This window comes from Numenius arquata, chromosome 11 (assembly GCF_964106895.1).
Source record: "Numenius arquata chromosome 11, bNumArq3.hap1.1, whole genome shotgun sequence".
NCBI classification, from domain to species: domain Eukaryota; kingdom Metazoa; phylum Chordata; class Aves; order Charadriiformes; family Scolopacidae; genus Numenius; species Numenius arquata.
Window position 1 is genome coordinate 43,426,753 of NC_133586.1, and position 27,929 is coordinate 43,454,681.

General features: G+C 42.7%; 1 protein-coding gene across 1 annotated transcript in view; it reads right to left on the reverse strand.

Annotated features, from left to right (window-relative positions):
- Positions 1 to 27,929, reverse strand: part of RAPGEF6 (Rap guanine nucleotide exchange factor 6) — a 130,618-nt gene that overhangs the window by 76,468 nt on the left and 26,221 nt on the right. The window contains exons 2-6 of the mRNA XM_074155810.1: positions 26,961 to 27,031; positions 26,305 to 26,361; positions 25,032 to 25,115; positions 12,586 to 12,655; positions 7,439 to 7,582 (exon numbers count right to left, since the gene is read on the reverse strand). Of these exons, the coding sequence (XP_074011911.1) occupies positions 7,439 to 7,582; positions 12,586 to 12,655; positions 25,032 to 25,115; positions 26,305 to 26,361; positions 26,961 to 27,031 (426 nt within the window). The remainder of the gene's footprint in view (positions 1 to 7,438; positions 7,583 to 12,585; positions 12,656 to 25,031; positions 25,116 to 26,304; positions 26,362 to 26,960; positions 27,032 to 27,929) is intronic.

Genomic DNA, 27,929 nt, shown 5'->3' on the forward strand with positions numbered 1-27,929 from the left:
TCTTTGCTGTGAGGGTGGTGAGAGCCTGGCCCAGGTTGCCCAGAGAAGCTGTGGCTGCCCCATCCCTGGAGGGGTTCAAGGCCAGGTTGGAGGGGGCTTGGAGCAACCTGGTCTGGTGGGCTGGTACTTGATCTTTAAGGTCCCTTTCAACCCAAACTATTCCATGATTCTATGGATAAGCAGCAGCCTCATGGTGTGGCTCCCCGTAACAGCAACCCAGTGTCTTGCTCAGGACGCAGCCTGGCAGAGCAGGAGGACATCTGTCTGTCCGTCCTGCGGCAGAACGATGCTTCGTCCCACCACAGCTCCATCACCCACTACCGCGGTCAAGGGGCAGGGCTGTACACTACTCCCCGCAGCCAGATCTGAGTCAATACAGGTGCTCGCTTAAAATAAACCCTCCCTAGTTTGGGTTTGATGTAGTTTCGTTTGTGCATCATTGTTAAATGCTGTTAAACAGCTGCACATGTCACCTCCCAACTGAGGTGGTTTCTGCAGTTCACAGTTGATGTATCTGCTCATCAAGTCTGTAAAATCTTCAGGGAAGCTCCTGAATATAACTTTTGAATAAAATACAATTACTTTCATTATGGATTAATTGGGGTTTACATGTTGCATATGTTGCTGTTTTTAAAAAATAGGTTTTTAATTTGAAAAATACAGAATTTAACCAAAGGGCAGTATTTTCTGTATTTTCTTCTTTTGTGTGCAGCTGAGCCAAATCATTACTCTTTGGACACTGCAGCCGCTCATTAATTGGACTGGGAAGCACCGGCGGTCTCTGGAAATTCCTAGGAAGAACTTTAATGCCCAGCACACTGAGGACTGGCGTTTTGTTAACAACCATCGTAACCAGCGACAGACTTTCCAGGAGCCCCTGACAGCGACACCGCTGACAAAAACAAGCGGACACAATCAATATGTAAAATAAAGTATGAGCAAAGGTGCATTTGGTAATTTTCCCCTCGCTGACGAAAGCGAAGGGAAGTGCCCCGGGGCCGGCGGCTGGGTGAGCTGGAGATGCCGGGTGCGGGTTCCCACGCTGGACCCGGCCATTTAGCCAGGGTGACACCTCCGACACCATCATTACTTAACACAGCTCCTACGTCATTCACAGCATTTTTTTCCCCACCCCCAAATACCAGTCTGACAGTAATTCTCATTTCCAGAAAGCCGGGGGGGCTCCAGGCAGGTGCATTCCCCTCCTCTCCTCTGCCTCTCGGTGCTGCCACCGGGTCCCTTATGTCAGACCACAACAAACCTAGACTCATCTGCTCAGGAAGTGAACGCGCTGCAGAGGCAGCTTCTTTTTGATGACAGAAGCAAGAAAAACAAGTAAAATGGCAGGAGTTCAAAAAAGCCACACATGAGCAGACAGGCTGAGAGAGTTGGGGTGTTCAGCCTGGAGAAGAGAAGGCTCCGGGGAGACCTTCAAGCCCCTTCCAGTCCCTAAAGGGGCTCCAGGAAAGCTGGGGAGGGACTCTGGATCAGGGAGGGGAGCCATAGGAGGAGGGGGAAGGGTTTGACACTGAAAGAGGGGAGATTGAGATGAGATGTGGGGAAGAACTTCTTTGCTGTGAGGGTGGTGAGAGCCTGGCCCAGGTTGCCCAGAGAAGCTGTGGCTGCCCCATCCCTGGAGGGGTTCAAGGCCAGGTTGGAGGGGGCTTTGAGCGACCTGCTCTGGTGGGAGATGTCCCTGCCCAGGGCAGGGGGTGGCACTGGGGGGGCTTTAAGGTCCCTTCAAACCCAAACCATTCCATGATTCTAAGCGACCTGTCCTGCCCAGGCAGCCTGGCTCACAGGTGTCCTGCACACACGGTGGCTCTTGAGAACGTGTCCTGCGAGTGACATGCCACCTCAGCCAGTCCACATTTAAGATGGAGATGAGAACACAGAAATTCCTCATGTTGTAAGAACAGCCTCAGGAAAAAACAAAACCCTCACGTTACCTCTTTGCATCGCACGAGGCCTCCAGAAAGCTACAGGCAACGGCAATGTCTGTACCCGCAAAGCGCACTGCGAGACGCCCGCATTTCAGCAAGACCCAAGTTTTCTTCCGATTCGTCAGTTCATAAAGCTAAAATTCCGTCAGGCATTTTTTAGAAGTGCCAGAAAGAGGAAGCGTGGACGTAAACACACGAAAAAGCAGCGAGCGGCAAAGAGAACCCTCCTCCAGCTGAAGAGCAGGCGATTTTAGCCACTCTCAGTCCAGCCACAACCTCATTAAAATTAACCGATATTCCCAATAAACAGACGCCAGCCGATGCTGTGTCCAAGTTTAACAAAAGGCAGCTGGAGACACGCTCTATTAGTTGGTTTAGATCAATAATAGGTACCATCTCAGCAAATTTACCTGGCAGTTAAAAATAGATTATAAAAGACCCATAGCATTTTATAGCATTTAAAAAGGGAAGGATTAGTAATGGTAAAGAACCTTAATGGGTTTGATCCAGTATATATTGAAATGTGCCTTAACTTCCTACAATTGTGAGATTCCCTGCCTTAACTCAGCCCCTGACAGGATTACATTAAGTAATGATCAAAGAACAAGAAACTTGCCACTCAAGCAGTCCTCAGTGACAGACTGCTCTGAAGATAAATGCTCCTACAAGGCTCCAGGAAAATTTTTTACATGATGTGAGTATTAAGAAACTGTCCGTAAAACTTAATATTATAATAAATCTTTTAAACCTCATCATCCTCTTACAAGAGTTTAAAAAAGGAAAAAAAAAAAAGTAAATTTGCATCTCTGAGAAAGGGAATTACTACTAGAAGTTTGGTACCCATTTCTTTATCCTGTTCTACTCTGAACCAACAATTGAAAAAATTCAAAATAATGTCACAACTCCACAGAAAAGCGGAACTTTGAACTTGCACTATAGTATTCTTCATTGAAAAGAAAAAATCAGAGGAAAGAACTGTCAAAAATTTATGTAGCTAATAAATTAGAAAAAATCTTATACAAATGAAAAAAAGAGTTGAGTTTACAGGTTTGAGGGTCACGTAGAAATTTGTATCAAATTGCTAAACCCCGTTTGGTTTTGATCACTGCAAGAAACGTAAGCACAACAACTTACTAGTTCAGGTTTCATTTTTTAATTGTGAAGATAAATACTTGAACCCTTTACTTTCCGATTACTTGACCCAAGATCATAAAAAGCAATTTAACTTTTATAAAAACACCAGAACTACCATTAAATATTTTTTTCCTAAAAGCATTAACATACCAAGTCATCTGTTGTCAGTCGGGCTGGAGTTTTGTCAGCACCGGCTGTACGGTCACCAACAGCTGGGACGTAGTTGAACAGAGATGATGACAATTACTTTTTTCTTTCATAATTAAGCAATCCGGTTGCATTATTTACCGGGCTGAGAACTAGACTCGGAACTAGAGCTGAGTAAGTGTTTATCCGCGCTGTGATAATGCCCCGCTGCACGACTCCGGTTCCTGTCTGGATCCTTATCTCCGTTACAGACAGCAATACAGAGAGCGCCTTCGCCAAAGAGATCTGCCAAAGAGATCTGCAATCCTTCTAACAAACACCACTTAATACCAACAGCACCCTTCTTTCTAAGCCATTAAGTCTGAGAAGAGGTCTCTCCCAGTGACTCCAGTCTCACTTCTCCACCCCACCAGCCAGGATGTCACTGTGGGGGTGACATGCAAAGTGCAGAGAGGTATTAAATGACAAAAATTAAAAAGGCAGAGGCCAGAAATGCCGAGGGGTGACGAGAGTCCATGTCATTCTGGGGATGCTCAGGTAGCCAGGTGGCCCACTTGGGCTGCCACCGTGGCCTTTGCCTTGCACGTCACCAACCACGATGGAGTCACCTCCTCCGTCACGGCTCCGTGGGCAGCAGGGCTATTCTGCATCCTGGAAAAAAAACATTTGAGAAGTGTTTTGCCAAATATATATTTATCCTTGGGATCTTGCTGGCGAGATGTGCTGTGGAAAGGAAAACCCAGTGCCAGCAGGACCTTGACACAGCTCCTGGCCACCCCGGGAGTGGAAGCCGGACCTCGGGCTGTTCACCCATCCAGAGCCAGCCCAACAGACCGCCGTGCATATGTATTGCGAGAACAAATCCACATCATTATGCACTTTGAAGGTATAAACAGAAACATAAACCTGTTCAGTTTGAGTGAGAAGAAAGAACACTGTCAGCATATGTTCACTGAATTTTACTGGAAGAAGAAAAACAACACAAAAATAAAAACCAACCCAACTTTAAATACTTATTCTGCAGGAGAGCAGTGCTCTTGTGAAACCATGTTGCTCCATGAACCACAAAAACTTAGTGAAGGAGTCTAAATAGTAACTCCTTCGCCAAAGAAACCAACCAGATAATCCACTGTTAACATTAATTCATTCAAGGGGAGGAAAAAAAATAAAATTGAAGATTCCCACAATAATTTCAACATCAAGTATCCTGAAGATACAGAGTTAAACTAAGTACTAGGGCTTTTTTACTTAAGGGAAAGGAAGAGCTTCAAAGATGTAACAAACATTTAAAATATTAAAGTATCTGCATACAAATCTTTATTTCATGGCCAATAACAGGGATTTCTAGAGGAGTTCCAGCACTAAGAAGCAGGGAGCTCCGCGTGAGAAGCAGCCGCAAGCTCACATCACAAACTAATGGGTAATGTTTTATAAAAACAAAGATTAAGCTTAATCACAAATACTAATCACAGTATAGTTAATGCGCAGAGATTTACATTTTAAGGAGATTATGCAATCCCCATTAAAAGCAAACACAAAGAATCTTCTATTTAATCCTGAAAGGGAAAATTTTGAGGTGGGATAAAACAAGACGTTTTCTTTAGAAAGCGGAAAACTACCTGTGTCTGAGAGATTGGCCTCAAAGAGTGCCACACTGAGTACTGTAACATCATCACACCAGTGGGACATGCCCGAGGTCCCCGCAGAGGGGCTGGGAATCTCGGAGCGGTGCCAGGATGAGCGGGGCTCACAGAAGGTCCATCGGGCTCCATTCAGCATCTGTCAGGGAGCATTTCCCGACAGGCCAGGGAGGGAAAGGCAACCCTGCGCTTACTCATTAGCATCAGGCCAGAGAGGAAATCTGCCAGCGAGTTTGTCAACAGTTTCCCCCACTCTGGCAGAAAACATTACTGCAACTTCTTGTCAAATAGAAGTTTCATTCAAAACCCCTAAACTCCTTCCCCTGCCCATTCTCACGTGGGTTCCCGTTATAAAGCCTGGTTTTCAAGACCATTGGGAACCAGCAGCCATACAGGAGCAGACTCGTGTGGGTAAGAGTTAAACCTCGGCAGAGAACAAACCATTCCTTAGAAAAATCCACTATTTTCTCACATTATAACGCAACATGGAAAAATACAGGCACCCGATTTTTATTTACTTGTCAACCAGGCAGCTGGTTATCGCGTTTTGATTTCTTAGTCATCTGCTGAGCTGCAAATTACTTCTCGCTACACCGAGTGCTGGGAGTGTGACACTTCCCAATTAGGAGCTTCCAGTCTGCAGAGCACGGGTTGGTATTTCAGTCCCGACGCCTGAAAACCCAGCAGCTTGCAGATTTTTCTATCCTATTCTAGAGAGGTGGTTGTTTACTCCTTGCCACTTAGCGCTCACTCAGCCAGGAAAACACCTTAGCGCCGCAAACGGGGCCCTCTTTTTATATATTCCTAATTAACTGACATAACAGCAGATTTAGGAATGTGCCGTTGGTTTATGAAGTTTATACCATCTTCCATCAAATGCTGATCAAAATATAGGCATCCATAAATCTGAGGAAGCCACCAGATTTGCAACACAAAACTTATGTGCAGACACAGGCAGGTGCTCCCTGTGGTTGGTAACACAGAATTAAATCAACATGAAGAAAAATCCTAATGAGGACATAATTTGTCGTCAAATCACAATCCTGTGAGCGTACCACACTGACACCTTGCATCAATAACTGAAAACCTCTGAAGTTGTTCAAGAAGCCACATAACGTGGTCTTTCTTAGCCCAGAGATGCCGGAGTCCCTTCTCCTGCACCCCTCAAGATGGACAGGAACCATCGGCATCGGCTGTTCCTCCTCCTCCTCCTCTTAGCACTGAGGTCTGAGAATTATTTTCCCCGTGGTTATTCATTGTCACAAACACCAAAGAGAAAGAGACAGATTTTTGCCATATACAGATCGGAATTTAATTCCTAATAAAGCCTCATGCGCGACTGCCCAGAGCATGAGGATCCAACATCTCATTTGGGCAATCACTAACTCAGATGAGTTACTAACGATAAAATCCAACGCGTGTGACAGTTCCGAAACGAGATGGCAGAGGACGGTGAGCTCCAAGCAGCATATTCTCTTCCTGCCACAGCAAGGAGAGCTCTTCTGCTTACGAGACAAACGCCGAGGTAACCTCTGCTCAGGCCACGGTAATGCCGTGGGGAGGCTAAAATCACCACCTGCCATCCAACAGCCACCAACAGGCAAAAAAAAACCAGCCAGCCGTTTCTTCTGACACAGAGGAAATCTTTTAAGTTTCTATCTAACTGCACGCATCAGCTATTCCGAAATGTACACCAGCTAAGAGAAGGCTTTGTACCATCCAGGGAGATGAAAAGGAAGATGGGAAAAAAAGGGGAGAAATTAAATATTATTTTTTTCTTTTTCAGTGCATGAAGACTACTCAAGGTTCGTGCACTTCAACGTTAGGAATGTTCTTTTAAAACCTTGGATTTTTCAAAGCAAATCAAAGCATCCAGAGCAATTATTCGCAATGAAATAATTTGTCTAGATCACACGTTTATCCTGCTACCAAGCAGGAAGTTTGTATGTGAAAAATAATGGTAAAGAAAAACCTTCATAAAAGCATTGTGGCCTCGAAACCACAGCCGTACGTGCCTTCACACCGCGCAGCTTCTGTAGTCTGGGAGGTTATTTCAGACCAGCGAACGAGTTGCCGTTACTCTCTTTGATGCTTGAATTACCAAGACGCTATTTTTAAGCCCGTAAACACGACCGAGTACGACAGCGTTAGCACGGCACGGACCGCGTTTGTGATCGACTCCGTTCCAAACCATAGCTCAAATTTATTAAAGAAAAGAAGAAAACCACCAATTCCTACACCGTACCAAAATTCCAGGTAAAACCAACAAAACCCAACAGAAAGCAAGACTGACCATTTCTCTGTCCGGCAAACACGTTAAGATTTATTTATGTGTTCAACTGAAAACTCCTGAAAAAAAAAAAAAAAACTTTTCAAACTAGCGCCTGAATCTTCTCTTCCCCTTACGGTGGTCAAACCTGAAGTACTCTACTGCTCCCCAGCAAGAAAAGAAGTTCTCAAAAATGAGAAACATGGACTATTTCATCTCACCGGCCTTTCTCACCAGAACAAAACGCTGCCAGCGGCACAGAGGGCACGATGCCGAGGAGCTGGGCCAAGAGAGAGCAGACTCACCGACAAGTAGCTGCTGGAATCCACGTTGTCAGTGATGGTCTGACGCTCGCCCCTCTGGTTGATCTTCCGAAACCTCCGCCGGGACTGCCTGAGCGGGACCTCTCTCTGCAAGATGTTTTCCTCATTGTCTTTGGAGTTTTCCACCTGAAACACATGTTCAGGCTCCTGGTTAAACATCCAGTTCTTCCATAGCACCGAGAGCCGATGGAGCCGGATTAAGCTCATGAGGAAGGAACAACCATAAGTTCAGAGCAGTTAAAAGCTTTCTCGAGAAAAGGACTGCGGCCGTTTCAGAGAAGCACCGCTGCAGGTCTCAGAACTACGTTATTACAATGAGCCGGAGGCCACAGTTTCCTTCCAGGAAACAGTTCTTTTTAAAAAAAAAAAAAAAAAAAAAAAAAGAAGTAGAAAAGGCACACGTATCCTCTAAACAATGTCACTCCCCAGCAGAAACCCTCCTGCACCCACACGTTTCATACAGCACAGAACGAGCCATGTCTCTACCTCAAGTGTGTCTTCAACAACGACATCACCATTTTTTGAGTATTTACGATCGGCTAAAGACACTGAATTATATCCTATTTTTCTTGGTGTAATTTCTGAAAACATAACTTATTTCTAGTACCAGTCACAGCTAAATAACTTTAAATATTTCAGCTTTTTATAAATAAGCACTTCATCTATGGCAGACTGACTTCAAATCACCTCCAGCAGATTATGAAGAAATAACTGGAGCTTGATACATATCTTGATGTTAGATATTATTTGTGACTGAATATTAAAAAATCAGGTAAATTTATCTTGTTAGTAAGAGTCAACATGAAACCTTTTTATCTTACTGGGTACAATTCTTTTTTTCTATAAAAAGCAGTCCCATCCTTTCCCATTTCCTTTTGATGTTTTGGAAAAATATCTCCCAGCAGGAAGCGGAGCAGACGTGCAGGCAAAGAGGCTGCAGCCAGGCAAGAAGCTCCTCTACAACTACTGGACAGGAGTTTCTACCGCCCTCAATGATTTCTACTTTTTTTAATTTTTTTCCCCCTCTCTCTTCTAAATTTAACTTCAAAATCCTAAACATACAACTTAAGAACTGGAACAGAAGAACCTCTACGTGGTCTTACGCAGCCCTCGCCTACAAACTTGGGTAAATCGTCTCAAAATTAAAACTTAAAGGCAGAAAGGAATGAAAACCAGAAAGAACTTCACAGACAGAAACAAGAAAGTAACCAAAACATCTAAACCATCGCAAAAGCAAGTTCACATCTACTTTCTACATCGCTTTTTCCAAACAGCTACGTCTGCCTGAGGTCAGAGGAAGGTGCAAGCAGCTGGGCTTGCCTTGTGGGTTATTTTTAATTCCCTAGAGAAAAATATACATTGGTAACACAGGTTAAAGATACAATAGTTAAAGACAAAGAGTGAACCTCACACCACAGTGTTGTCAAAAAAGAAAGCAGAAAAGCCAAGCTCCCCCAGCAAGCGGCAACCACACTTTTCACTAGAATTTTACTGTCTGCAAAGGCAGGGGACAATCAGCAAGACATGAAGGAGCAGAGCTGCTGTAAGCACGATGGTAGAAGGATGCAAAAAAAAAAAAAATTTCCAAGGACAAGAAAATAAAACAACTAAAAAAAAAAAAAGCCTTTTCAACAGGCCATTTGGTCTCATAAAAAAAAAAATAAGACACTGAATAAAGAAGCCCTTCTTCACCTAGCATAAAATATGGATTTCTAGTTAGCAATAATGTTGCTCTCAAATTATAGAGAAGGCTTCCAGAAGTAAGGGAGCACAGCTTTATAAATAACCAAAACTGTGCCGATTTCACTTTTAATTTTTCTACGTGTGCTACCGTACATGAGCTCCTTCAATAAATACATTATTTCCTTTTTTTCTCTGCGTTCATTCTTACAGGATCATAGAAACTAGAGCAAGCGCTGAGCTCCTCCCACAGCACAGACTGACCTGGACGCCGAGAGCTCGCCAAAGGGGTCGGACACCGACTCTTCCGATATTAATGACCCTTATTAATAAGAAATCCCAAACTGAATAGGTACTTTTATTTAAGACTTCAGTAAATCAAACCCTCATTGTAAGATGAAATTATTTTTCTTATACAATTCTAACTAAAAACTAAGAAGTGAGCATAAATATATTTTCTTTAATAGCACAAAGGCAAAACGACCAACTGACAGTGGGAACTCAGAAACTGAGACCACCTGCATCCATCAGTTAATGCCACTGCTGCTGAGAAAACACAAAAATCAGAAACCCAGGCAAGACCATCACACCACATTGCTTCCAGTTTAGTGTCACCAGCACCATCAGCATTTTGGGTCCAGCTGACCATCAGACTGGTTACGGTTAGGATTTACAATGATGGGAGAGGCTGGCCAGGGCTCCCTCTCACCACTCATGGCTCAGCCCTGCTTTCACCTGGTTAAAACTAAACATTTCTGCTGGCAGAGAGTCTATTCAACCTCCTCGCAACCCCCTGAGTGGGATGAACAACCCTACGGAGGAACTCAGCATCTCTGCAGAGGGAGGACCACTCCCTTGTGCCACCCACAGTAGCAGGGACCAGGGTGATCAACGTGCCACCAGGTCAGAGGGAGACCGCTGCCCCATAGACTTCTGTATATTGTATCATAGAATGGTTTGGGTTGGAAGGGACCTTAAAGATCATCCAGTTCCAACCCCACTGCCCTGGGCAGGGACACCTCCCACCAGACCAGGTTGCTCCAAGCCCTGTCCAACCTGGCCTTGAACCCCTCCAGGGATGGGGCAGCCACAGCTTCTCTGGGCAACCTGGGCCAGTTGTTCCATTATTTCATTTTCAATATGTAACAAAAAGTCCAGACCAGCGTGTGAACCCGCTGGTTTCTATCAAGGCTGTTGTTTTCGTTAAACTTGAATACTGGCAGTAGCAGAACATGTCCCTACAGCTTCACCTGCAGCACTTGCTGCCCCGTGACAACGGGGGTGACTCAGGGGACTGTCCTCTGTCCCTCACTGCAGCCCCAGCCAGCAGGGAAATATTTCCCACCTCCAAATATCATGCTGCTCTTCCAAAAACTTACATGTAAATCTGAAGGAAAAACAAAAGCACCAAGAACAACAGAAAGGAGGCTTCAGAACACTGAGATACGCTGAGATTCTGGGCCATTTTCTTAAGTGATAAATGGAGCCATTATTAATTCAATAGATTGCTCAGCCTCCAAAAATATGAGCTACGGTGCCCATTCACACACTGTTATCCTCATTAACTTAAGTTGACCACATTTTATGGCCTTTAAAATGGGTCAGCTCCCGGAGGATTCCCGCTACAAAACTGATCTACATTCTACAAAGAAAGAGGAAGGGGGAGGAAATTAAAAAAAAAAAAAAAAAAATCAGTCAGCAGTAGAGAACGTCTGTGTTCTTTAACTACACTAAAGTAGCTAATTCTTTTGCTTGAAGATAAATATTCATTATGTATTAAAGCTCATTAGTATGTTGCAAATTAGAGAAAAAAAAAGAGAAAAAATAAAAGTTAGGGTAAATTAATAAGAATTAATTAGGAAAATGAAACTCAAGTACACCTTGTGTCAGGGCTGCTCATTAGCAGGGTCCCTGCCACCACACTGATGCTTTTTTCTCACCCCATTTGAAGTCCTACCTAGAAAACTGACAGTTAATGGTACCTTTAGCTACATTTGCCTGTAAAACACGAACATAAAGATAATGAAGAAACAACTTTGCACTTTCAGTTCTCTGATCTTCCTACAGAAAAACATAGTGAAGTTCCAGGAAAGGATTTAAGGTTCTTCCAGGTATCTCTATATTCTTGGTGGAATTTAATTACAGATACAAAAAGTTCAAAAGATTTAAGATACAGAGGCGAATTGTCCAGTTGTGCATTTGTCTGCAGGAATGACCAGCTGCATTTGAGGTTTCCGACATGGCCAAGACTGGCTTCAGTAGGACAGTCACTCCTGTGGAGAAACTCATCACAGGTTTAGCTACTCAAGCTACACACACACACAAAAAAAAAAACCTCTCTAGTTTGTTCATAAAATACTTCAATAAGGCTGTTTTCTCTCTGGTGGGACGGGCTACACAAAAGCTACTCTTTTGTTTGCATCTTCTAAGATTTAGATGAGATCTCAGGAAGAACTTGTTTGGTGTGAGGGTGGTGAGAGCCTGGCCCAGGTTGCCCAGAGAAGCTGTGGCTGCCCCATCCCTAGAGGGGTTCAAGGCCAGGTTGGACAGGGCTTGGAGCAACCTGCTCTGGTGGGAGGTGTCCCTGCCCAGGGGAGGGGGGTGGGACTGGATGGTCCTTCAAGGTCACTTCCAACCCAAGCCTTGAACACCTCCAGGGATGGGCAACCTGGGCCAGCATCACCACCCTCACAGCAAAGAAGTTCTTCCTGAGATCTCATCTAAATCTCCCCTCTTCCAGTTTAAAACTGTTCCCCCTCGTCCTACGGCTCCCCTCCCTGATCCAGAGTCCCTCCCCAGCTTTCCTGGAGCCCCTTTAGGGACTGGAAGAGGCTCTACAGTCTCCCCAGAGCCTTCTCTTCTCCAGGTTCTCCCCCCCAACTCTCTCAGCCTGTCCTCACAGCAGAGGGGCTCCAGCCATCCCACCATCTCTGTGGCCTCCTCTGGACCTGCTCCAACAGGTCCATGTCCTTCCTGTGCTTACCATTCAAGCTTGGTTCATCACTTGTGTTCCTTCTCCTCTTACCTACAAGCCTCCACATAGTGAGGAACTTCAAAGGCCAGGGGTGAGGTGGCCTTTCCCCCAGCCCCAGCCCGGCTGCCATGGCCCAGAAAAACCAATGAAAAGGGGCTGGGGAAGGTAAATAAAATATTCAAGATAGCGGTCTCTCATTGCCTGACTCAGGAACACTCAGCCGTAACTGGTAGGCTTTTGAAACTCAAGTAAGCATAATTTTAGAAAGAATGACCTAATCATCATCATCATTTACCCATCTAGATTAAATTTACATAGCTATTGCTGTTACGATAGCAGCCATAGGTATAATTGAAATCAAGGCAATTCTGCCGCAATTTTATAGAATACTTTACAATAAGCTTTCGGCTATAAAACAGAAAATTTGCTGAAACCAGCAATAGATTTAAATACATTTGAAAAAAATCTGTCTTACCACAATCATTTCTGAAGGCTCCAATATGATACATTCGCATCCTCGTTTTCCTCCAGACTGCTTGCCAAAACTGGAGTGGGATGGGGAAAAAAAGCAAACGGAAAAGAATGAGATGAATAGCGTATTTCACCTTTTCAATAATAGAAATAAATTGGCATTAATGCATGTTACGATATCCTTAAAAACATAAAAGGACAAAGCAAAATTGATTAAAACCATTGTGTGAGAAATCTGAACCAGATAGTACCATTATCATAATTTTTTTTTTTAATTTACTCAGCACCTCTCTATGTAAAGCCTAAAGATAAAGAATGTTCTTTTGTAAAATCATTATTACTGCAGATACTCAAAAGCACTCACAATGCATTTTGGTGTTGACAAAACATTAGTAAATGTTAATTAAACATTAAACAGGCTTTGTAAAAATAAATATACATAAATTCCAAAACCTCAGAAGTACTTCTTTGCACACAGGCTTTTTAATGAGAGTTCCCTCAACCCCATGTCGCCCCTTCATCCTGCCCACAGACAGGAGGAAAGAGGACCTCTCCTCTAAAACTCAGCCTGAACTTTTGGCCACTCTCTGTACGTTGCTCCTTGTACCATCCCAAGGAGCGTGTCATCGTGACAGGTTCTGTTTAAGAAAGATGGAAAAAAACCCAAATGCGACACAATGTGATGGGCAGTGTAATACAGTGACTAAGGAAAGGGGATAAAAGCAATCTGATGTGACTCTACAAGGTGATTACCTTCAGGACACCTAAAAACAAGATGTCTTTAGGGGAATCGACGCTGGAGAAGGTCCTACACAAGCAGATGTGAGGGTGCTGGAACTACCAGCAGAAGTAGAACAGAGCTAGATACTGCTGGGGGGGTGTGGCGTGTTACAGACCAATAACCTCTTAAATGACTTAATTTCTGACTTGTAGTAGCACCTGGAATTGAAAATATCTGGCTTCACATATGAAGTAAATTTCTTTTCACTACAGACAACCTCACTCAACTGAGCACAAGTGAAAGCGATCCCATACAGACGTCAAATTAGAAAAAACCCTACTTGATTACCGGCATGGTGGCTGGATGAGCAGCTCAGTGGTTGTAGCTGCCGCATTACAAACTTGGCCTGTCAACAGCAATCACGATTTAACACGTATCAGCAGGTGAAGTAACCAACGAATCACTGAACTCAAAGCAGGTTAATGTGTGAATTAAGAGGAGGCTGAGACAAGTGCGGAGATGAATCCCCCCAAAAAAGTGGGTGGGCTCCATCTGCTTTCACTAAGGTTATGGTGGGAAAGCGGATCTGAAACTCCAGCCCCCCAAGAACATTGGAATTACACACGGTCATCTCCACAGCAGGAACCCACCGGGACACGACCGCTTTGGAGAAAGCATTGAAAAGATTTGTGTTTATAGACTACGCATGAGGGGAGCACGCAACAACTTCTGTAGGACACCTGCATCTTCAGCAAAGGAATTTAAGCAACTGAACTGTGAAGTATTCAAGCGAAGCTTCAGATTATTCCAACAAAGCAATTATCCATGTAATCCAGTTCGGATAAAGAATTACAATTAAGAGGAGCAGTTTAAACCGTCAAGTTTTGATGTTGCTAATGGTCTACTGAAAAACAAATGAAAATCTTTAAATTACATGATTGCCGTGGAGTCACAGCGACAACTGCAGTTTTCTCACCCCGCACTACAGCGGGCCAGTGAAGCACACGTTTCACAGGAAAATCCAGCATTTTCACACATCCATAGTGAGAAACTCGTAGCTAAAATTTTCATGCCTTCTTTCATGCTTTTTCCACACAGCATGTGATCCAGGCATGAGAGCCCTGAGCATTTGTAATACATCAAAAAGAAGGGCCAAACTACCCCGACTATTACAACAAAGTTAATTTAGTTCTGAAAATACAGAAATGTCGCTTTTCATGTAAGCTCTAACTTTGAGGCAAACTGAAATTCCACGTTATGATTTTTCTGCAAACCCAAACGTAAAGTGAAACCGAGTTCACCGAGGTATCGCTTGCAATTGCAAAAAGAAGTTAAACGGTTCTAATTCTGCTCCATACAATAGAAAAATCAAGACAACAATTTTTTTTTTCCAAACAAAATTCTAAAGGAATTAGGTGCAACCGGAAGATTCAGGTTTTGCGGCTTTTTAGAACAAAAATTATTATTCTTCATTTTATCACAAAATAGGTTACTATTGCTATAACCCCAGTAGTTAGGAAAAAAACTACAATTTTCTGCTACAGGTGGGTCAAACGCAGCATTTTTATTGTATGTTAACAACAATTTACCAAACTACTGGAGGTTGTTTTCTTTTTGTTTTGTTTTACATCAACATATCCATGAAATTCAGCTACTGTCAAGCTCCCCCTCTGCTTACGTTGCACCATTTGCTATTTAAGTAACAGCAGAAACCAACAGTGCTGGGCAGAAGAACACCATCGCTCTTAACAAAGGTCAAGCTCCCGGCACTATCGTTTCTCGTCCATCAAACACTTTACAACAACCGAACCCTCAGAAAAGGATTATGTTCCAAAGACAAAACCCACCCTTCTAATCCTAAAGAATAAACTACTCCTATTGACAAGTCAATAGGTCAAGTTTAATTATTTCCTGGTGCGCATCATGGGATGTTTTATCGATTACACCACAACAGAGCTCCTTCAAAAAGAGGGGGCCTCAGACGGCTTCCCCCAGCCATAATCACCACCAGGTTTTAAAAATACCAATTTTTAACAGTCTGCTTAATTTACATATCCAATGTGTTTTAGAAACAGATTTTAACTTTCTTAATGACTTATTCCATGGTTTTCTCTAGAATAGAAACGCGTGGCTTCTCTACCCAGTGTATCTCACCAACCTGCCCATTCTGATCAAAGCTTCAGAACGAGGTTCATTCCTAAAATTACACAATGAAATGTGTAGAATAAACAGAAACTCAGCCCTGAAACCACTCACCAGGGAAGACTCCTTCGTCAGTAGTAACCTCCACTAGAATTAACACCAGGCAATGAGAAAAGATCATTAGCAAATACCTAAGCAAAGACGTACAAGCTTGTCTAGCTGACAGGAGGTGGAAGTGTATGACAATTGCCATAATTCTATTTATTTTTTTTTTTTTAAAACTAAAGAGCGTTAGTCAACATCAAAGTTTAAGTATTTGCTTTATTAGTTTATTGTCACAGAATTAGAGTCTTAACTAGTTCAGGTGAATATATTAGGAAAAATTAAAACCAGCCAGAAGCAGAGTGCACATCCAAGGGGAAAAGAGAGGAGGAGACCGGGCAGGGGGGAAGCAGCAGCGTGACAGTCCCACAGTCACCTAAACCTGCTCTCAAGTGATGGTTAAAGTCTTTCTGGGAATTTTAGATATTTAGATCAGCAGTTACTTTTTTTTTTTTGGAAGAAATAATTTCAAACATTAAATTAATTAATAACAAGCACTGCGACAGTAAAAAACCAACATAATTAGATTTGGAGTCACCTAGTCATGTCTGGTATCAAACTTGCCATCTTCTAGTTAATAAATATTTACATTAGAAAAATAAACAGTACAGTACTTACAAAGGTCTGAAAACACTTAAGAGATTAATTGATTTCAGTATGAAAATGTAAGAGGACATCTGGAAACTGAAAAGGTTAAGTTGAACAAAGCTTTGGAAATGCAGGGGGCAAAATCCTGGTTGGAAAGACAAGAGTGAGCCTTGGTGCTGAGCATTCCTCCAAAGGGGAAAGAACACTTCTGTGACAACAAACTATTCAGATAAGTCTTTACAGTCAGACATTTAACACAAACCTAAAATATACTCCTCAAAGGAGAGAGCTCAGAGAAGTTGTACGTCTGATTTTGGAAGAGAAAGGGCTGACTTTTCTTTTGGGACTAATCCATCCTTTACTGCGAAGCCAAGGACTCGTGGTGTTTCTTGCAAGACCTGTCATCCCTTTGTCTTTCAGCGCTGGTTCCCCAGCTCAGCACTTCAGACCACCACGTTCCCACCAGACCATGGCCACGGAAGCCACTTCACGGGGCCGGGTTTGCTCCCCAGGGAGGTACAAGCCCATTTCAGGTGGCCACCAGCACCTCTGCCACCAAACCATCACAGCAGCTTCTCCAACCTAAACTCATCCCAAAACGCTCAGTCCTCTTGGTGTTGTATGTGGTGAGATACGGAAAAAAAAGTGTGAAAGCCTCATCAAGGTACAGCATATTACATGCTTTCAAGTAGAGAGTGGGAAAAATAATCCAATTAAGGATTTAAAACTAAAACAATGAAAGTGTGAAAAAAACATGAAACTAACGTTAATTAAACTCTACTTGCAATACAGTAAAAACCTATGTCAAATGACATGCTACCAAAGGTATAACCATTAGAGTTTTAAATGATCCAACAACTAAAATTTTTCTTGACCTATATATTTAATTACACATATTTTAAGAGGGTCTTGTATTTCACATCATTATTCTATAGCTTCCCGCTGCTGGAGGCCAGGAACAGTCAGTAAACTACATTACGCTTTTTTTTATTTATAATTTCATTGTACTCTCCTGTCACTTAATATTCATCTATTACATCTGCATCATTAATTTGCAGACACTCACTCACTGGGCTGCAACACTGTCATGGGAAAGAAATGCCTTCCACATACCAGAGGCAGCTTTGGTTATCCTTGATTTCTGGCTGCCTCATTTGCAAGAACCATTGTTTTCCTCCTGATTCACTGCTCTTCATAATTAAAAATGCTTAAGGAATTGCATCATGTGAGAAAGGAGTGCAAGTTAAACTGGCACCATATCCTATACCAAGCACTAATGGGTGTTCAGGCCGCAGGAGGGGACTAGAGCTACCGCAAAATAAAATCTCAGAACTCCAAATAACATGGGTCTCAGGATCAGCCGTTACACCCGGTTCATCCATCCCTTTTCCACTGCACAACTGGAGAATACTCCAGTTTTCAAACTCCTATCAACCCCCCAAAATCATAGAATGGTTAGAGTTGGAAGGGACCTTAAAGATCATCGAGTTCCAACCCCCCTGCCCTGGGCAGGGACACCTCCCACCAGACCAGGTTGCTCCAAGCCCCGTCCAACCTGGCCTTGAACCCCTCCAGGGATGGGGCAGCCACAGCTTCTCTGGGCAACCTGGGCCAGGCTCTCACCACCCTCACAGCAAAGAAGTTCTTCCCCACATCTCATCTCCATCTCCCCTCTTTTGGTTTAAAACCTTTCCTCCTTGTCCTGTGGCTCCCCTCCCTGATCACGAGTCCTTCCCCAGCTTTCCTGGAGCCCCTTGAGGGACTGGAAGGGGCTCGAAGGTCTCCCCAGAGCCTTCTCTTCTCCAGGCTGAACCCCCCCAACTCTCTCAGCCTGTCCTCACAGCAGAGGTGCTCCATCCCTCTGATCATCTTCATGGCCCTCCGCTGGACCTGTTCCAACAGGTCCATGTCCTCCTCGTGTTGAGGGCTCCAGAGCTGGACACAGTACTCCAGGTGGGGTCTCACCAGAGCAGAGTAGAGGGGTAGAATCACCTCCCACGACCTGCTGCTGCAGCCCAGGATGCGGTTGACTTTGTGGGCTGCCAGCGCGCACTGCCGGCTCACGTTGAGCTTCTCATCCACAAAATACTGGAAGGCGTTAAAACTTTAAGGCACTGGAGCTGTTATAAACAAACCTCACTTTTACAAAGCAAACCACTTCGAAAAGCCTCCAACATAACCTATTTTGAACATAATAAAGTAGTTCTTTAAACAGGATGTACACAAACACTTACTGCTTTCTAAACACAAATGTTTAAAAATGCTTAATACCCAGCTGTTAAGCGACCTCAGTATTTAGTGCTGAAATACATCTGGAATTTCACGACTGACAAATTTCAGGAATGGCAGTTTAATGGTCATTTAACTTGAGAATTTCTTGATATCAATATGCTGAAGTTATTCACTACCGATGGTTTCTCATTATTTACTCAAAATACAGTACATACTTTAAAGGTAAAAAACACAGCCTGTCCTGAAGAGCTTTCAGCCTACGAACAGATGGAGACCGAGACTGAATGCCTTATTACTTGTACGAACGCTAATTAGCAGGCATCTTCAAATTCACCATATTCTACAGCATCCTGAAACAGTATTTTCAGATATTTCACGCATCAAAGCCTTCAATGACGAGACGTCGGGCACTGGAAGATTTGCTCTGTATTTTCCAGGAATTACAAAATCGTAACATTCTCCTGGCTGTATAAGTTGGTATCAATAATGCACGGGGTTATCTGTGATTGAGGATAACACTCTCTGCAGTAACGCTTGGTGCTGTATTTCATGTAGGACTGGGCAAGGACACTGAAATACCAGTTTACCAGTATAACAAACAAAAAGGTTTGCCATTTTTTGCAGCTATTTTGTTCTTATGAATTCACTTGTCTCTCAGGCTGCCTGTCAGGCTGCTTTTAGGAACATAAAGATGAAGAAAAATTGTACTTTTTGCCACTGGGAAGAGAAGCCCATAACCCCATACACCCAGTAACCTGGCTGGGCCTCTCCAGTGCAAAACCATTTTGCATCCAAGTGCACAACTGGGCCTGGAAGAGACAGGCTGCATGAGAAATGGCCAGGTTTGGTTGCTTTTTTTTTTTTCCCCCCACAAGTCAGGGCTTACCCTTAATTTGAAAAGCATTTCATTTTTCCTCTCCTCGCTCAGATCCAAGATTAAATCCATCCAGCTAGCCCTGAATGTACGATACAAGAATATTATGAATGGCTTGGAATAGCCATTAGTAGTATTAAATCTCAATCTAAATACTCTAAAAGTCCAGTTTTACACTTAAAATCCTTGTCGTTGGCTGGGAAGTAACAAAGAGGGGAACACCTGCACGCGGAGCCCTCAGGAGCCTGGGGAGCAGCATCTCCCATCGCACCACAAACCGCTGAGCAGCCCCAAATCCACTCCAGTTGCAAACCACAGTAAGGAGATGGGAAGAGAAAAGTTCCAGGTTTGCAGAACTAAAGTTTCAGCAAATGCAGGTGGTGGAGTTTTCAAGACACTGTATGCTCTGCAAGCCCTGAGCATCGCAAGGTAACTTAATTATAAAAATATCAGAACACTTAACTCCATCAGAAAATGGTTTAAAGGAAACCTGAAACCACAAGATAAATGGCTGAACGCAAAATACCGATCTCAATGCTCAAGTCATCAAAAATCATTTTTGCATTAGCTCTCAATAACAACAAGAGCGAGCAGGTTTCTCTCTTAAGCCTGCTGAAAGTTTAAATTTGGAATGATTCTGGAGGCTGCAGAACAAGCTACACGATTTGCAGGCTGCAAACTCAAGATGTCTGTGTTAATTACCTTACGCGCCGAACACGATGCTGCTTTGAGGCAGCCTGTATCCTACCAACCACTTTCTGTGAAGCTGTGCAGCTATTCCAGGCCGTGGGATTACACCATCTTAATAAAATTACAGTTTAGATATAAACAAACCACACATTACCCTTTGCTTCCAATATCACATCTCTTGTATTATTTTTTTTTTCTGTTTAGCCAATAAATTAAAAAAAACCCTTTGCTGTGGTGCAATCAGCATCCCCTGCACTCTATAAAGCTCCCACGGGGCTGTAAGAAATTCTGAACAAAAAGAAATTGCTGAGGGGGAATGCGGACAAGATTATTTGGTAATTTAGCTAGGACAGGTCTGAATACAGCCTTTCTTCATTTTCTGCTCTTTGGCTTTCTGAGAAGATTGATCGCTGTCAAAAAAGATGACCAGGGACACACGGCCTCTCGCTGCTGTGCTGCCTCTTCTCATCCACGTCCCCTTCTTCCTCCGAGTATTTTCATGACAACGCCGGCGCTGCCAGAAGAGTTTCAGTATGAACACCCATATCTGAATGAATTAATTTTACAAAACACATGTATTGGTAGCTTTCCCAAGGTGTCTTACAGCGTTACTCACTGGCTGTCACATGATGCTGCACGTTACAGCCACCCAGGGAACTCAGCACCTCATCCAGAGCCCCAGATGCACTGAATGCTGCTTCTACCCAGCGGCGAGGATAAAAATCTACCTGGTGTTGATAAGCACAGGGATGCGAGCCTAACGCTGTCGTCTTGAAAGCAGAAAAACAGTCTACAAGTCAGTTGGAAAGAGCTTTGAAGTCTGAAGCAAACACGTTGATGGAGTATCGTCCCAAGACCTCTGCAATTTTCACAGTCACACAAACTGCAGATTTAAATTACAATTCTTTCAGCCAGCACCACAATTCAGAACCATATTGGCAACAGCAAGTTTGTAAAAAATAATGTTTCTTGTATGCCACCATCGGGACTCAGACGGGAGAGACTGGGACGGGGACAGGAAAGAAGAGCAGAGGCCAAGGAGCACTGGGACAGAGCTGGGATGCAGCAGGTACGTGCTAAGCAGAGCGCAGTATTTTAAGTTAAATGGAAGGGAGGATCACTAGGAGACAAATACCAGCATAGCTTTTACTGGTGGGAACTGGTAACACAGGAGCCCTCAGCCACTCATTTGCTCCTCCAGTGAATAGCACCAATTCACAGAGGTTTGCAGAAAACAGCACTATAGGTTTTATCATCTAAAACCATATCTGTTTTACTGCTGCATTCGAGGTATAAATATACTTGAAAACAAAGCTATGTACATCAAAATTTAAAGATTTCTAAAATATAAGAAATTTAAGTTGTGCAAATTGCACGTCTTTAACCCTGCACTCTTCTTTACCCACACTGACGGGCCGGTCACAGCACAGAATTTTCTGTGCCACCAGTACTTCTTCCCATAGAAAAGACTGAAACACTATTAACTGTCAAAGTAAGTTTCAAAATATATTAGAATATTGTTATAAACAAATATATTAACTTAAAAAAACCAAACTAAAATAATTTCAACCCAAGCCGCTGTTCATAATGCAGGACTGAAGTTCCTCTTTCACTACAACACTTTTCTTGATCCAAGCATTTGCACCTTCTCCTTTTAGGAAGAGAAATAGTTTATTGAGTCATCAACGCATCTAAACTCTCGTGAAAAGATACCACAATTCAACCGTGAGTCCATTTTGGATAAAGTAAGTGGTTCTACCCAAGAAACGCACAACCTGAATAGGACAATGATTCCAATTTTAGTGGAATTAGTGGAATTAGTTCATGAATTCCTTGGAAGGGCTCAGGAAAGAGAAGTGTTTGTTTTTACTAAGACTGTATCTTGAATGTTTCAGGACTTTATGTTTTCCCCTTGGAGATTCAATTCTCACAGCTGCAGGAGGCTGCCATCCACATAATTGGCTTCAAAAGTTCCTCCAGGCCCTCGCTGTATTTCCTATGGCTAATCTTGCTGTGAGTAATCTCCTTCAAATATCCTATTCACATGAATTATCTTGATTAACGAGCAAGGTTAAGACAAAAACTTTTTAACTTGCTGACATGATTTTCCTTCCACAAAATCCGTCAATCCTGTTCCTTTGTTCCCGCCATGGCTTTCGTGTCAGACGCCAATTTTTTTGCCTCCTGTGCCAAATCTACTGACAAATCCATTCTCCAGGCAGTGGGGGAATCAAGGTGATGCCATCTCTGTACCCGATATTACTGACCGATCTGCTTCTTCCCTGCCCACCTGCTTACGCTTCCCTGGGGCTATGCCCCTTTCAGGTTTGAATCTACAGAATATTTTCTTTCAAAAAGACCTGCAGAAGAAAGTTAAGGTTTCCCTGAAGCTCTGTTGACTTTGGAACTACCAAACGGTGGATAGTGGATGAAACAAGGAATGAAAGAGAAGAATACCTGAACCAGGTTAAGTTTACAGTTGTCTAAGTCTCCTCCCATCTGTCAAGGTAATCATGGGGCAGACGACAGAAAAATGACAAGTATTGTGAGACGGTACCAGGAAACAGTCAGTAAATCATTATTACCTTCCAGTCTTAGACTGAAAGTATCTCATTAACAATCAATTCTAACAGCAGTTTCTCATATAATTATTAAACAAAATTTTCTAGGCAGTTAGTTTACAACACAATCCTGAATTTTGAAGAATGACTGCAAAATAAAATAGACTAAATACAACTTTACAAGAAAAGGAGGCCTTGAAACCCCCTCTTGCCCAGGAAATCAGCTTCCTCTAGCTAAAAAACACAGATATCCTGCTTCTCACATTTTCTAAAAAACTGTTCCAGTATTCCCTGCAAAGAACCCTAAAGTTCTTTAGCTGTGAAGTGTTTGTGAAATGCTCCAGAGGACAAACATTAAATTGAAATTACCATGTCGGTCTCTTCTCTGAAGTCACAGGCAACGGGACAAGAGGAAACGGCCTCAAGTTGCGCCAGGAGAGGTTCAGATTGGATATCAGGAAAAATTTTGACACAGAAAGGGTTATTAAGCCTTGGAATGGGCTGCCCAGGGAAGCGGCTGAGGCACCATCCCTGGAGGGATTTAAAAGCCAGGTTGACCTAGTGCTTAGAGACATGGGTCAGTGATGGTTTTTATCAGAGTTAGGTTGATGGTTGGACTAGATGATCTTAAAGGTCCCTTCCAACCCAATTCTATGATTCTATGTCAACGCTACAAAGGAATAACTGAGTGGGGGGTGTTATGAAGGCTATACAGGGACTGAGTTTCAAAGCAGAACCCATTTCCTCACTATTATCTGTTTTACTAAGTGCCTCTCTCTACCCAGTTCTTCCAGAACAACAATTACTCAAACCTGGCTCTTGACCTTTTCCAAGCATTAGGATGTCTCCACATCACAGGCGAAATTTTCATCCTTGGTAGTTATCACCCTCCTCACATTAAGGATTCTATTTTGGTCCTCATACATTTTCCCCCAGGACATCTCAAAGCCACCATCACTCTCCTGCAGCACTTCTGCACAGACAACACCTCTCCCCAGCCTTGCTCACCTCTGCTCATATAAACGTTGATATATTTATGCCATATTCAACAAATCAAACGGGTTGGCTTTAAGTCAACCAAAACCCAACTGGCTGGAAGGATGTCTCCATTCCCTTCAGCATCTCAGAACCCTTCAAGCGTGGTTTTCTTTTCATTCCCTACATTTGCCCACCACTTTACTGCTGTGGATATAAAAAAGCAATATATATATAGCAATATACATAATAAATCAATATCCTAAAAAATGTACTCTTCCATAAAGTTTATTTCACTAATATTATACAGGTATAGGAACATATCTCATTAGGCACAGAGAGCATGGCATCGAGTTCTTCGTCAGACAAAGATTAATCCTTTGCCTGGAAAAATGTCCTCCATATCTTCTTTTAAACTCCTATAATTTTTTTCCCGTTGCAGAAAATAATATTGCCAAAGGTCATCAGGCATTATTTTCTAAAAATCAAAGCACATATCAACACCAAACTGCAGCAAGAAATTTCCTAAAAGAAACAAAACCAAAGAAACTAGATGATCTTAAAGGTCCCTTCCAACCTGGACGATTCTATGATTCTAAACGCCCCCCAAAAAAACCCAACAAAAACAGAACAAAAAAACAACAATCAGCAAAAAAAAAGCAAAAAAGCAAAAAAAAAAAACCCAATCAACAATCAATTCAGGTAATTACTATGTTATAAATATTAAATAGAAAGTTTTCAAAAATTAAAAACCAACAAACCTGTACTTCAAAGATTATCTACACCTAATAGTATATTGTGGGTCATTTCCACTGTTAAAGCTTAAGCAAAAGTTAAAAAAAAAAAATAACAACACACAGAAACAAACAACTTGGTTTTGTTTCCTATGGAAAAGAACAGCTCGGTACCACCTGAGGCAGTGAGAATGAAGACAATGTTGTGTTTCCTCCCAGACCTGTATTAAAGCCTCCTTTCAGGATGACTCACATAAACAGGAACTTGGTTGGGGACAAGGAATAACGCATAATGTTAAATATTACTTCAAATGAAATTAAAATGCTGCTAATTACTGTTATAAAAGAATACTACTAAGTTATCCAAGGCACTGTTTTGTATGAAAATAACCTGTAGGTGGTCGGTGACCACACAGCTCCCTCAACTAAAAATGTTATATGAAGTTTTCAGACCAGGGAAAGTAACTTAAGTTTATCCCACTGTTATAGGGCACTTCAAAAAAAGTAAAAAAAAAAAAAAAAAAAAAAATTAAAAAGAGCCCCTAAGTCAACAACCTTAACTACAAATTCTCTTCTAAGTTTAAAAAGCCAAAGAAGGTTTAAAACCCATGAAGTGCAGTATTTCACATAGAATTTTCCACACGTAGGAAAAGCGAAAGGGAATTGAAATGAAATCAGCAGAACATTTCTTCCGCTATCAAACTTCAGAAAACAAAATAAAGCAGAACTATTTAAAATTGTGAAGAATTCACAGTAACATGAACATATAAGAAAGCATTTATTTAAAAAAAGAGATCTTACCTTACCTTAAATAACAACAACTTTACATACCTGCAAGGTGGTAAAAACATGGAATCCTTCATGAGCACAGAGCCAGAAAGCAGAATATACCAGCATCTTGCAATAGTTTCTGAGCTGTAAGAAAAGAAATCATGGGTATCTACTTCCTTCTCACAGCAACTCAAATATATATTACCCAAAACGTTATTGGAGTAAAATAATGATTTACCACCCCACCAGTTTGGCACGTGGGCTGGAAACCTAAGAACTTGCATTGAATGCTATCAAGAAATAATTTTTTTGAAAGGTTTACCTCCGGAGTGTTTCTTATACCTTACAATTCCACATTTAAATCATCTTAAAATTTTCTTTTATTAAAAGTTAAATCGTTTATTTTCAGTAAAAACACTTCATTGCAGTGAAAGTGTACATAAAGCTGCAAATCCAGGAACATTTTTATTCCGTGCTAAAGTCGATTAACAACTCTACACGGACAGTCATTGTCTCCTGTTGTGCCACCCGACCCCAGATGGAGGGACAGGGACCTGCCAAGGTTCCAGCCCCTGGGTCTGTGCAGACATCGCTGTCTTTTACGGCAGATTTTGCCCCTGCCTAGAACATTGCATTGATGCTTCCCAGATACAGCCACGTACCACCTTCATCCTCCAGCACGAAACCCCGCATGTACCCATCGACCTGGTACCAGAACAGGTCCCTGTCACACGCACTCCTAGGTGGCACCTCGCTGATTTAGCCTCGTGCACTGGAAGGTGTGCCTTACACAGTGAATATTAGCTCTGAGAGGATAAATACACCGTAACCAGGGCTAAAATATGAGAAAAAAGGGTATATTTTCCTCCCAGCAGGAATCGAAACGGAACTCCGAGCTAAAATAATTCTAGCAATTTAAAGTAAAAGAAGAGACAGCGTTAGAGCTCCATCACTCCTCAGATACAGGATGCTCCTCCAAGGCAGTCAGTGCCAGCGCCAGGGGAAGAGTGCCACCTACTGAGCTGTCACCACCGCTCCCACCGGCTGCCGAGGGGACACTACTCGCTTTGTCGTCGATCATTATGAGTCCACAGACACTCCCCTGGCATCCACAGGAGCCCTGATGTTCACTCCTGGGCACCTCTCAAGGGTCAGCACCGAACTACTGTCAGAGCCGCCTCCCGTCAAAGCTTTTAACCACTCTGGCCAGGCTTAAATGTTGTAAAGTTATGTTTACAATTACAGAAAAAGCCAGAAGTATAGTACAGCACACAAAACGCTGGGTTTGTTTACACTTCTACTGAAGAACTCCCAACAAGAGACATGTACTTACCAAAAGAGAACTTGGTTGCCCTTGTACCTCTCATAGCGGGCACTTGATGACATTATTCTGAGGGAGGAGGAGAAGTTTAATTTCAATTTTAATCCCCAAAGATCATAAGCCATTAATCATCACATTTCAGTAGATTTACTTTAAGGCTCTAAGACTTTCTTTTTTCTTGTTCTAAACAAAGGATGTGCCTAACCATAAAATTCAAATTATTGCAGTGTTCTTCATTATCCAAACAGATAATATACAGCATGTTCTCTAAGTGTTTAAATCACTCCCACACACTGGAATTACCCATAGCAACAGAACTGAAGGAACTCAGATACTTCCAACGCACTTTTTGTGCTTTGTTGGCCTTCCATTTTCTGTATTCTGAGCTCATCCGAATGTCTGAAGCGTTAAAAAGCTTTTGTGATCTGGAGTTACCACAGGGCACCGTCTACACGGTCCTTTGTAGACTCCGGGAGTAAGCTCTGCCTTCACTCTCAGCAGAGCTAATTAGTTTAGATGCCATGTCATGTTATTGCAATGACTTAACTCAGCGGCGGACTTGGCCAACGCTCCGTCGCCTCGAAACGCAGGCAGACAAAAGCTTTGCTCATCTCCACAAAAATAGAGTCACAGACACCAGTTGGGGTGTGCCTTTGGAGGTACTTTACCTTAGCTGATGTTCCCTGAAATGCGAGAGTATGTCCAGTCCATGAAGGAAAGAATAGATAGTATTTAAGTCCTAAAAAGAAAAAGAGAGAAAAAAAAAAAAAGACATGAGCAACTTCATCCACAGCATCTCGTCACCTCAGCGTTTCCTTCTCAGACTCTGCAGTAAGTGACACAGACTTCGGAGACGCAATTCTAGAGACAAAGCCCAAATTATTAGATAGGTCAGGACACAGGCAGACTTGAAGAACCCTGGCTGCACTTAAGCTGTGGGAGCGAAAAGAGTGAAGCTCAACTGATGCAAAAATACTTCCCTGAAAAAGATTTATTAAAAATATCTCTGAAAATATTATTTACATGAGCGGACACAGCACCAAGCAACTCGTGGAATAAGCCACATAGGACAGTCCTATTCATCCAAGGTCAAAAATTGTTGAAACCTTCTAACACCTCTTTAGAGAGCGGATTTTGCCAAATTAGTTTGCTAATAGCCAAGAACCCTGGAGAAAACCTAAACCACATTGTGCAGCCTCTGTATGTGGTGCAGAGAACCACCCTTTTCATAGTAAAAGCGTTATGTTTAGAGAGAAAATGCTGGTTAATGTCTGCCTCAGACCTAGCTGGTAGCCCTGCTACAAACTCCGCTCCATCCTGCTGCCTCTCCGACTCAGCCCAGCCCTTGAAGGAGGGTAAGATTAGAAATTAGCCCAAAATACTCCTTGGCAAAGATGAAAACAATGAATTTTAGATTTGTCCCCCACCTCCTGCTACTAAGACTCAGCTTCGCATCAGCGCCATCCATCAGAAACCGCAGAAACAAACAACTTTTTTGAAGCAACGATATTAAAACATGAAGATTATTTCCCTTTAAAAATTGGACTTTCCATGAAAGCTGTAATTAGGAGATACAGCTGTTTCAACTTCTCACCGCACAGGGATCCTCTTCAGTCACACAAACACTCGCGCTGCTG